Source organism: Heliangelus exortis, chromosome 8, assembly GCF_036169615.1.
Source record: "Heliangelus exortis chromosome 8, bHelExo1.hap1, whole genome shotgun sequence".
Classification (NCBI taxonomy): domain Eukaryota; kingdom Metazoa; phylum Chordata; class Aves; order Apodiformes; family Trochilidae; genus Heliangelus; species Heliangelus exortis.
In genome coordinates, this window is record NC_092429.1 from 6529289 (window position 1) to 6541640 (window position 12352).

At 37.6% G+C, this 12352-nt stretch overlaps 1 protein-coding gene across 2 annotated transcripts in view; it reads left to right on the forward strand.

The window, feature by feature from the left end:
* The window catches only part of FAF1 (Fas associated factor 1), a 159060-nt gene that overhangs the window by 89429 nt on the left and 57279 nt on the right, over positions 1-12352 (forward strand). For both annotated transcript variants that reach the window (XM_071750172.1, XM_071750173.1), the window contains one exon: positions 11890-11985. In XM_071750172.1, coding sequence (XP_071606273.1) covers positions 11890-11985 — 96 coding nt within the window. The remainder of the gene's footprint in view (positions 1-11889; positions 11986-12352) is intronic.

The window sequence follows — 12352 nt, forward strand, 5'->3', positions numbered from 1 at the left end:
AGTTCCTCTTTCAGGAAGGACACAGTTTGGCACAAGGCACTAAGTGCTGATCTTCTTGGAGCACTGGATGAAGAAAGAGAGATGCTTGAGATTCAGTTAACAGGAGTGGTCTTATTTAGGTGCTTTAACTCACCTTGCAGAAATTAAAATACCCCTTTCAGTGCCAGGGTGTTCTAGAAGGACTGCATTTATTTCATGCCCTGCTGAGAGAAGCTAGCAAGAGCTATTATCAAAGACTCCTTTTCTCCTCAGTCATTTAATAGTAGCAGCTTCTCTTTTATTCTGTGCTCTCGGAGAGCAGAGTAGAAAGTGATAATCTCCTTCAAATATAGCAGACACCTGTTTGATAAGTGGTAATTGCATTATTCCTGGAGGATTATCACAGTGGTGCTTGTTTGTTTTGTAATGAAACTCCTCTGTATAAGCAGAGCAGAGATTCACTGGATGTATGAAAATCCATTGCAAGAGATTGAAAGTGTTTGAGACTTTGTAAACAGCTTCACTTTAAGTAAGTGCATAGTAAGTGGTCTTGCCTTGTAGTAGAGGATGGAAGCTGTGTAAAATTACAGCAGCCCTTTTGTTGTTTGGGTGAGTGAGAATGTTTGCTATTGCTAGAACTTCACTTGGGATTTGTTCTAGTTGTGTGCAGAGCCTGATATAATAGTCTGAAATGCCTTCTTGAAAAATAAGTGGTCCTTAAATAATGTTAAAATCACCCATAGGTACATTTTAAATCCTTAGCAGGGAGCTAATCTGGTTCCTCTGTTGGGAGTTTTTTGTTTTCGATCAATAAACTGTTGATAAAATGTGTAACCACAACTATTAGTTGATATATCTGTTTTAGACAGATAACTTCCACTACCAAGCAAGAGAAGAACTCTGTTTTCAGTAGTAATCACTGTACTGAATTCCTTTTCTTAATGTAGTTACTACCTAGTGTCAAGACAGAGACCCGAGGCAGATCTGTACCTCTGCAGACTTTCCTTACCACATTTAATAAAACACCTCACTTAAGCAACTCAGGTCTTCTCATTTCTAAGAAAAGGCCTCAGAATTAATGCTAAACTTTTATTAAAGTCAAAGAAAAGTAGCTATGTGGCCCCAGCTGGTTTTCAGTAGAAACTGGCCACCTTATTTTTGTTAGATGGCGAAGAAAATCCAGTCTAAAATGTTGGAAATGATTGATGTTTGTCTAGTCCTTAGAGATCTCCAAGTAGAAAGACCCTTTGTAAATGCTTAATATTTCATTTATTGATTGATTTTCTTTATATTTTGCTTGTCACACTTGAAGCTATTACAAGCACATTCCAATACACAGTTGTACTGAATGAATTAAATTAATGCATTTTAGCTGCAACTGACCCAAGCCAACAACTTAATGTTTTAGAATACTAAAATCTTGTTTAGTTTAATTTATTATTTCTAGTTTTGATCCTATAATTGAGAAAGATATGTATTCAGTGGTGTAAAGAATTAAAGGCCTCTTCATATACTCTAGACAAAGGAAAGAGAAAAAAAAAGAAGCAATCATCCTTTTCAGAAGTTAATTTGTAGAAGTCAGTAACACCATGTTTTCAAAAGGCTAACATTGCAAAAACCCAATTCCTTGGGAAGTGATATCCAGGAAGAAGAGTCTAAAAAGCCTGGCAGTGTTTGAACCATTTGTTGGAAGCACTGTTGCTGGCACAACTGCTTGGATTCTGCCAAGGAATTATATAGTGCTGGAAACATCTTCTGTTTGCCATCCAAAGTGTTGTGCAATGCTGTGAAGTAAAGGGCATCCCACCGTAGACCAGAAACGTGCCAAGGGTTTGGCTGATACTCTTTATGCATGCAAAGCAGCTTCCAAGATGTATCTGTGAATATTTGTGGCAGTACATGATCAGGGTGATTCAAATTGTTGGGTTTATACTCTTGGTTTTTATTTCGCTTACAATTGTTTCCTACCTGAAAAATCTGCTTAGCGGTTTTGCAGCTCTCCTGAATAGAAAAGAAACCCAAAAACAGGTGATTTCAAAGCAAACAATATTATTATACCCTTTTCTGTGGCAATTATTTAGCTACTTAAAGAAAATATCAGAAACCTGACCGACACTGTTTGAACACAGAAACCAGCAAAGGAAACAGGACAATGTTAATACCTTGATTACTTTGCAGCCTTTGCACTGTGAAGAATATGGAGAAAAAGAAACATAGGAAAGCAGGTTTACTCTGGTTATCTGACACTAAAGAGCCTCTGTTGTGAGTCTGAATCCATGTTAATTGTGAATTAATCCATGAATTTTTTAGTTGCCATCAGAGTATCAAAAGAGTAAGCAGTATCACAAAATACCATAAGTTATACTGCAGAGCATGTGATGGGTGAGGGGATGCTGGCACATGCCCATGTTTTCAGGTACTAGAGGGATTCTTGACATTTTTCTTCTAGACTTTCTTTTGTTTACCTTGATCCTCTTCTCATTTGGCAAGATGAAACGGATGAATGCTTTGACTCCTGGTATTCCTTGTCACCCAAATGCAGTCTCTTTCTAGCTTGGGAAAGGTTTGGGGATCCTGGTCTATGTATGAATAACAATCTATTAATCATATTAGATCTTGTTTTGGTGAGAGAATATTTTCAGTTCCTGAGACATTCAGAAGCATACTGTGAGTTATGACCTGTTCCCAGGCATAAATATTTTATAGATCAATTCACACAGGTGTACTAGCTAATAAACTTAACCAATTTACATGCATAAGTTTTAACCACTGAGTAATTAGAGAAAGCATGGCTGAGGAACTGGAAATTTGGGAAAAGTGTCATTATTTGCATATCAGTATAAAGCAATTACTAAATTAAAGAGTGCACGTTGTGACAAACATGAAGCTCCTTTACTGTTGCTTTGTCAGTGCACATTAACATCAACTTGATGTGAAAGCCTGGCTTTCTCTGCATGAACTAAAAATCCTAAGGCAGAAGTACACAATGAATCACCCAGAGTTTGGAGCTAGCATGCTGAATTGCCTTGGGGTTCAGACCCAGCAAAGAAAAAAAAAACTCATGTAAAAGACCATTGAGAAAACGTATCAGTGGAAAGTAATTAACTCAAGATCCACAATTAGCCTCATGGTCTATACTTAACTGTGTTCCAGGTCTTTCAGCATTTATTTAATTCTGTTACCCTGTGTTTCAAATAGCTGCAAATGGCTTGGCAGATTTTTCATCCTTTTTAATATTTACAGTTTTTGTCTGAGAAGAATGAGCTCTGTAAGTGATCATGGGTATTTATTTCAGTCTCTGAAGTATCTCTCTTTCTCAGTAGAATCTATTATACAAGGAAATATTTTTTCCCTTTTGTTTCCTTTAAATGTATTTGGAGTTTGAAGCAACATTAAGTACTACAATATCCTTCTGCTTTAATTCCTAACTTGCCTAACGAGGCTTCATCAAAAGAGAGATCATCGAAACCGGGGATCATTTTCTCTTTCATTCAGCCAGCAGGATGATAGATTCACAGGAATATGCCTGCTGATTAACAGCAACCCAAGGAGAAATTGGCATCTGTGTTCACTCAGCGTACCAGAGCTGGGTGTTCCCAGAGAACTGGGCACAACTTTTTTCTCAAGCTCCTGCAGAAACTCTGGGTAGTGCTTTGTGGAGCTTGTTTTTATTGTAGTTGCTGCTGGGGCTCCAGCAACTCTCCTCTGGTGTGGAAATACACAAGTGGCCTGCTCACTGTGCCATGGGCTCTTCTCCAGCCTCTCTCCTCCCAGCCTGGATGCTTTTTGTCAATTTTTTTTCTCCTCAAGTGGATCCCAGAGCATCTTCACTGGGGTGCTGCTGCCTTCAGCACCTTAACGTCTCCCAGGGTTGCACCTTTATGCAACAGAAGGATTAAGATACACACATTTAATATACAGCTTTTTTTAATTAACTGCAACAGAATTTTGGATTATTAAACCAAGCAGTCTCTTAATCCTAATCTAAAGTATTTACCATGGTTCTTTAATTATTACTGTTTAAGCCACATTTTTCAGTGTCGAGCTTTTTTAACGGTTCGGGTTCTGCGTTCTAACCCTGACATTCCTGTGTGATTATTATCATTGTGGTTCAAAGATCCACCCTGGGAACATCCCTGAAAATCCCCGGAATGAATTTCCTACAACCTGTGTTGACAGGTTTAAATTACGGGCTCTGACACTGTTCTTGTGGCTGGATTAGAAACTTTTTTTCAAGTTAAACCTGCGATAAGTAATTGTCACAGCGCGCTGGCACAAGGCTAATTGGAAGTGACATGTCCAAACTGGCCTCAGTAACATGAAGAACCCCAACAGGTGTGAGGGGTGGATCTTCCCATGGGCCCTGCTGAACTTCTAACAGGGGAAAAATAGTAGAAAAAGTGAAATGAACCTTGAATAAAGCTGTCAGCAGTAATTATCTCAACAACACTTTGTGAGGAGTTAAAATAAGCATTGCTGATTTATAACCTGAACGCACTCCACCCTAGAGATTTTTTTTTTTTTCTTCATCCAGTTAGTGTTTAAAATTAAATGTTGAATACCTGTCAAGATTTTTGCCTTTAATTGAAGATGAATAATGAAAATGAAGTTATTTTCCAGAGGAAGTTAATTTCAAGGGCTGACAATTTTTTTACGCTCCTGTTAATTTTCATATTTGTACAATAGTTTAATAAAACAAACAAACCTAGAGCACACTTGACTGTTTTTCCCAGCTAAAGGGTATTTGATGTCAAAAGACAAAGTGGCTAATGTAGAATTACATCAGCTTTTTATTGTTGTTCGAGCAGGGATAAGGGCTTATGGGAAGTAGAGGAGCTTTGGTTGGTTGATGTATTTTTTTTAAATCTGTACTAAACACGGGTAACAATATCCTGTTGACCAGTATAGACAGAAGAGAGCCCTTCAGTTCTATATATCTTTTGTAATTAATTTCTTAATTACTTTAGTACAATCTTTACTACTAAAGTACTTTTTAGTACTTTTTAGTACTTTAGTACTTCTTAATTTCTTTTAGTACAAAAAAGCCCCTCGTGTCAGTAAATTAAAAAAAAAAATTGATAGACTGTTGGGCTTTTTTCATTGGAGTATACATTTATTTTACAGTGGGATATTTGCTTGCTGGTGCTGTAATGACACCTTTTTTAATGTATACAATATATTTTAGTACAGATAGAAGTAATTTTGAAGTCAGTTAATATTGTAAGACTATTTGTTAGCTTTGAGAAAAGAGCAAAGCAAAAGATAAACATTCATTCAAAGGAAACCTCTAATCCCTTGAAGTTTTTAAATGTTACTTTTAGACATGAACATGTGTGACTTCTTAAATCATGTATCACTTGGACTTGGTGAGATTATACACTGAAAACAAGATAGATTATTCAATGTAAAATTATACAGTGATAAGTGGTGGGTTTGGCAGTGTTGAACACCTATTTGTTCCCAAGGAATTTAGTGAGGGCTTGTCTGAGCACAACAGGCTGCCCACACATTCTTAATAATGCCTGGTTAAACACTGGGAGCTAGAGCCATGGCAAGAACCTAATAGGAATGATCTCTCCTGTCAAAGCATCATTTTTCTTGAAATTATGAGACGGAGTATCCTGAGATACAGCATGAGCTTCTAGGAGTCCACCATCTCCTTCCTGCCTGGATTGGTTTCTATGTGTTTGGTTTTCCATCTGGGAAAGAGCATGGAGCCATCCAGTATCCTCTGGAGAACTGAAAAAAAATTTCCAAAGAGTTCCTACGCTCTTATTTCTTCTGCTTCAATATTCATATTCAAGGGCTGAGCTGGATGTGTTTAGAAACCACTGTTTTCCTCAACTGCTTTTATAAAAGAAAAGTTTTAAAAAAAACTTTATCTGCTGTTATTCCTGTGCTCGCCCTCTCTTCCCTCCCTTTTATGCTTTGATTTTTCCCAAATGCCACATTAACTGCTGTCTCCCTTTCACCACACAAATATTCCTTGCTTTATGTTTTCCTTCCTTCTTTACTCTCAGAAAGGATAAGTTACAAAAGAAAAATGATACTACTGGTGGAGTTGGGAGCAGCAGCCTCAGCTGTGGAGCAGCCTGACCACTCTTCCTCCAAATGATGAGCAGAATATTTTCTTCTCTAAGCTTTTTCAAATAATTGTTTTGTATTTTTTTTCCTTTGTCTTTCTGGGTAGTAATGTTCGGTTGAACTGGTCTGCAGTCCCCTAAAGCACCCTGAGATTCTGACTTGAAGACTTGAGATCTTCCTAGGCATAGATCTGTGCCTTCAGCCCTGCTGAAAAAGTATTTCTCTCTAAATTCCCATTCTTCACCCTTGGTACAGGAATGAAATTTGTCTAGTGAGGAGAGAGAGATGACATCTTGTTAGGCTGGGAGAAATGAATTTGTTTGAATTCTTCTGAGATCTGCTCATTAAGAAGAAGAGATTAGCAGTGGTGAAGATGTCTTGCAGACATCGAAGCTGAAATTTGTCTGGACTGAGCAGTGAGAGAGTTTCTCACTTCTCAGGATGTGACCTGCCCTGGCTGAATGGATGGAGAAGGGACTGAACCTGGAGAGAAGGAAAGGCTCCTTTGCAGGAGCAATGCTGTTCAGCCAAGATGTAGAAAACTCATGAGTTGTTTTGTCTGATTAGTATTACCTTACTACTCCTTCATCTTTGATCCCTAATATGCTTAGTATCTAAACTCAGCTACTAGTACTGTATACAAATATACAATATACAAGAGTATAATGCAAAGCCTAGTACAGAAATGTTCCTTCTCAAACTCTTTGTTCCTTCTCAAACTTCTTAAAGACCAATATTTTTTCCCTAGCTTCAAGCAAAGTCATACGTACAAACAGCTGTAGTGTCACTGATATTTATCATGCTTGGGAAATCAGCTTATGCTATAAACAAAAGTCAAATACCAGTAATTTTAAGATGAAAACTGAAATGCTTGATAAAGCTCCTTCTTTACCCTTCTGTCCTTCCCCCTTCCTTTACCTGATGGGGAGAAAAAGGCATCACAGTAATGACTCCAACAAGAAGAATGTGGAAACTAGAAGAAAGTGAAATTTTCACAGTGGAGACACCTGCCAGGCATCTTTCTCTCAGGCCATTTCAAATAATTGAGCATGGCATGTTCTGAAATGTACTCAGTCATGTTTGTTTCTTTATACATTAGCCATGTATCAGTGAGTAAACCAGTAAATGAAAAAGCCAAGCAGCTCAAATTTTGAGCAGAGTGAAAGGGCTGTCACATGGAGTATTGGAACCAGGATTAGATTTCAGTCTGTAGGCAACAGTGCATTCATTTCTGATTAAGAATTTCTTGCATGATATATGTATATTATATAGCTCCACATGTACTACAGCCTCTAGAAAAGGCTCTTCTTCAGCTGATGCCCTCCTGGCATATAAATATTATTTTGAGATATCATTTCCATGGTAATGTATTTGTTTATGACATTACACTGCAGCTAGATAATATTGGCAAAGTAGTTGTGGCCAAAGTAAGTACTAAAAAGGGGCCACAAAATGTCTTTTAGATTTCAGAGTTGCTATTTACTGTAATAATAATTATCAAGGGTAATTATGAGTTTGTAGTTGTTAAAACAGCTCTGATTCAAAGGCTATTCAAGCTTAATATGAGCTTCTATTCTTAACTAATTAAGTAGCTTTTTACTCACGGTGACTTTACAACACCTTTAATAATACTCTGACTGTCGCTGGCATTCAGCTATCATTTCCAGAGCATAAAAAAAGTTTCTGGGTTTCAAGATGTTTGCATAATCTCTATCAAAATTGACTTCATAGGGTGAGTAGTAATATTTTTGGCCTATTTTTTCTGGAAATAATCTCTTCTTAAGCAGTTGACTGATTGTACAATGATAACAGCAAAGCCATGAAACATTTTTGATCCAATTCAGAGAGCTACTGACTTGTGGAAGTCATTTATCCAGCTACAGATCTATTACAGGTACTGTGCAGGCTTGATTTTTGCTCTTCCTTAGGAAGGACAAAACAGCTATTGCCAGAATTAATATAGATACCCAGAACATGAAGTGTAAATCTGAAATTGATTTGCTGTGATGCTGTAAAGATATTGTGTTACAGAGAGACAGCTGGGCAAGGCACTGATGCTGGGTGGAGAAACTCTTTGTCTGGGGTTAGTTATGAGAGGTACAGCCAACAGAAATCAGAGATGCCAGCCTAAAAAGGTTTGGCATTAGGTAATCTGAGTGTTCCTCAACTGCTTTAGATTATAAAAACCAAAAGGCCAAGTTTTGCAGTTTGGATGCTAGAGCCCTGCACCCCTACATTTGAATATACACAATTTTTAATTCTACCTGTTCAATATTATAGAGTCTGAAAGGGTGCATTAGAAAGCATGAACTTTTCTGGGCAATTACATGTGCAGTGGCATCTCTGGGAAGGTTTCTTTCTGTGCCTTTGTCCATCCATCTGTGCTAGCAAGTGCAGCTGGAAACATAATTTTACCTATTTTTCAGGAGGCTAGAACTGGAGGACAGGTTATTAAGATTTTGCCCGGTATACTACAAGCTGACCTTGAGTAGAGCTGGGAATTAATCTGCTTTTTGTGGAAGATTTATGAAGGAGAGTCAAGTATCAGGAAACATGCTTTTTTTTTGTAAACTAGAATTTTGTTTGCTTATCTTATCTCTGAGCATTAAAGGCAGAAAACATGGATTATTTTCCTTTACTGCAGGAGGGAATCACACTATGAGAATTCCCCCATTTAGTGTTCCATTTTAATAGGTTATGTACAGTTGAACATAATTCTGAATTGAAAGAATTATTTAATTCAATAGCTTGACTGATTAGTAGCAGTGAAACAATACAAAAATTATAGTATTTTTCATGATCTTTTTATTTTATATTGAAAATCCAGCAGATGTGCCCACTGCAAGGTTTTTGCTCTGGTTGGGGTTTGCCATTGTCAGTTACTGCCTGCAATAAGTGAAATTTGGCATCTTTGACAGACTGCAGTCTTTTTGCATAAAAAATTATATTAGAATATATTTTGCCCTGGAAAAATGACACTCCAGTGAGCTGGAAAGGATTCTCTGAGTAGCTCTAGCAAAAAAGAGTTCCCTTGTTACAAGAACTGAAATTGTTTCTAGTTTTAAGTGTTTTTTTTTTTTTAAACTTGCAAAAGCTGTTTTTTTAAAATTGTCCATTACCAGGTACTACAACTTAAGGACATTTAGTAACTTGCCCTGGTTAACTGGAGTTAACCTCTGTGTTTAGGTAGATCCATTCATGTATGGGAAAACAAACCAAGCAAGCAGAACTCCCCCACACTGCAAGACCTCCAAAATCTCCCTATTCTTGTAGGAATCGAGTACTTAAGAAAGATCACAAAATAAAGCAGTATTCCTACATTCCTTAAACATCACTGATGCTTGCTTGCATTCCATGGTTTTTATGAAAAGATTTCATCCTTCCAGAGAAAATGGATCCCTTGATGACACGAGTCCTGCCAACAGCACAACCTCTCATGTTGGGCCAGAGCAGGTCTGTGGCTCTCATCTTCTGCCAGGTGACAGGTTTTGTAGGATTGTCTGGAGCTCCTGGGGACATTTCCTGGTGTCAGTCACCATGGTAGGGAGGAGTCTGGTTTGCTCCAGAGCTGATCTGGAAGCTGTTTTACTGGAGGTTCTTGACTCTCAGTAATCTCACAGCAATCTGGCAGGTTGCTCTGCGTCTCATCCCTCTGGAATGGCCATACCTTGGCGTAAAATAACAGGGCCTGATGGATAGGCAAGTCCTTAGAAAGAAGATAACTTCATTCTAGAGAACTGTTCATGCTGCTAGATTATTTTGAAATGAAAGGCAGAGCTTTTATTCATCTTAGCATTTCCTTTGCAAAAAACGTTAAAAAAAAAAAAGCCGAAGGGAGGAGAGATTTCTCACACAAATGTGCCCAAAAATCCCCCAACATTCCAGCAGCAGTCTGGGGAACAGGATGAAATGTGTTCTGATGCCAAACCCCTTCTGCTGTTAGCTTGGTTTTGAGAGATGCTTTGACACTGTAATACAGGGTTGCAAATTGGAATTGCAACACCCTGCTATTGGGCCAAGTGATGAAGCAGCACAGTAACTGCTTGCTGCATCTTACCACTTTCTTTAATGTGTATGTAAAAGATATCAGGAGCCTTTCCAGGCATCTGTCAGGGTATTTGATGCTGAGAGTCTGTGTGTGTGTGGTTAGTATGCCCGTGTGTAATTTTTACTAATATTTTATGTAGTGTGGTAACCACAGGGGAAATGTCAGGTTTAAACAATTGGCTTTTGTTAATACTAAAAGTTTATAAAAATACCAATTAAACTAGTGGATTATTACAAAGAACACAGTTCTTACACTCTTGTCACAAGACTTTCTTAAGTAATTAGTCATGACCTGCATGTCATCTTTAATATATCATTTGCTCCAGAGTATTATTACTCACTTCCTTTAAGATGATAGCTCAGCTTTTTGCACAGCTAAACTTCTGTTTAACCTTGCTATGAGAATGTGGCAGTAGGCTAGTTGAGACAGGTTAACATTCATTTGATAACCAGCCTCCTTAATCAACCTGCTTCAACCTGCAGCAAATTAAATCCTTGGGAGTTCTAGCAGACAAGTGATAAAGTCATTCTGCATTATGTATAAAAATAAATGGGATACTTCCAGTGCTCGTGGCAGTAAATGAAAATTAAGGCTTATGATTTATTGTTGGGTTTTTTTTTTAAGAGGGATTGAAATTTATTTTACCTTAATGTTTTTACAGTCAAATTTGGAGGATGCTGAAGCATTCTGTGCCCCACAAAAATAGTGATTTTTTTCATAGGTTTTAAAAAATCTTTTTCTGCCTTTCCTGTGTTTCTTCTGAAGAGACAATGTTTTAAGCATACATCCAGAACTACCTTTCTCAACATTGCCAAGGATTGTACAGCTTCAAATATTTTATCATTGCCAAAATGAATTTACTCTCTTTATTTCAGAGCTATTGATAACTTAGCTTAGGTGTTACCAAGGTAGGGCTTAGGTGCTTCTGAAAATTTTATTTATGGTTATCAGCCTCACTTGACCAGGACTGATGCACTTTCCAGAAGAGGGCAGGAGGCTGGGTGGCCACTTATTATTGTTGGATGTTTGCAGACATCTAATAATTTTGTCTTTAAATGGTACTGGCCTTTTTCCATTTATCATCTTGTTAGTTTTAGAGAGCTGAGATAGAAGCATACAGCAACAGGCAAAAGTGCAGGTTTTTTTGGCAAGGGGTGACAAACATCTCTCCTGTCTTTGCTGGCTGCAATGTCACCAGCATTGCTGGGTTTCCATATGTCCTTCTTCATGTAAGAATCATGGCACGTGCCTTTGACATTAATAATGATCAAGATGGAGATGAAATGTGTTTTTTAAGTAGCCACTATGATTTTGTCTTTTTGTCATCTGATGATAAACTGTTCCTTCAAATAGTTTTTTTCAAGACAATGTAACTTTTAATTAGTTGTGCCCATCATCTTCACATTTGCTTGTTGATTAAGAAGGAAAAATTTACATTAGCTTCATCAAGGCATAGCCCTGTAAAAGTTATCATGTACATATAATGGTTTAAACTTCAGCACTGATTTAGGAGATAATAACAATTAAGGCAGTTTTGAGTTTGTGATTCCATTGAGGTTGTTCTGAGGCTCTGTGCACTCATAGCTGTAAAACCCCATTGTTGTTTCCTTGAATATTTTTACATAAGGAATCGTTTTAGTTTTCCAGGCTTCTTTTTTTAAGTTTGCATAACTAATTTACCCTTCTGCAGTGCAGTCTTCAGTTTGAATCTCAAAGCACCCTTGAAAAACCCAACCTGAGGCTGAGTTTTTAATAAACCATCATTGCTTTGTTTGTAGATGACCCTGGCTGTATCAGGGCTGACGTTTCCTTGCCATCGACTTACAGTTGGAAGAAGATCTTCACCTGTACAAACAAGGGAACAGTCAGAGGAGGTAAGAACATCATCTTTATTTAACAGGGATACTCTTGCAGTGAAGGCTCTTTTTGCCATGGTCACTGCCTCTTCTATGAAATGCATTGGTAGAATGGCTTCTTAAAAGAATCACTTTACAGTGTCTGTAAGATCTTCTTGTGCCAAATTAAGGACCTGGGTAAATGAGTCATTGAAGAAAAAGAGTAAAAACAAAATAAGCAAGCCACAGGTTTCTAGGCATTGAAAAATACTCCAAATTAAACAGAAGGCTGAAACATGTATTTTTTGGATTAGCAGAAAGAAGTGTTTGCAGACGGTATAAACTCACATTTTATTGTTAATGGTTCCATTTAAGATTTCCAATGCCCTTTCTCAAAATGACTTTA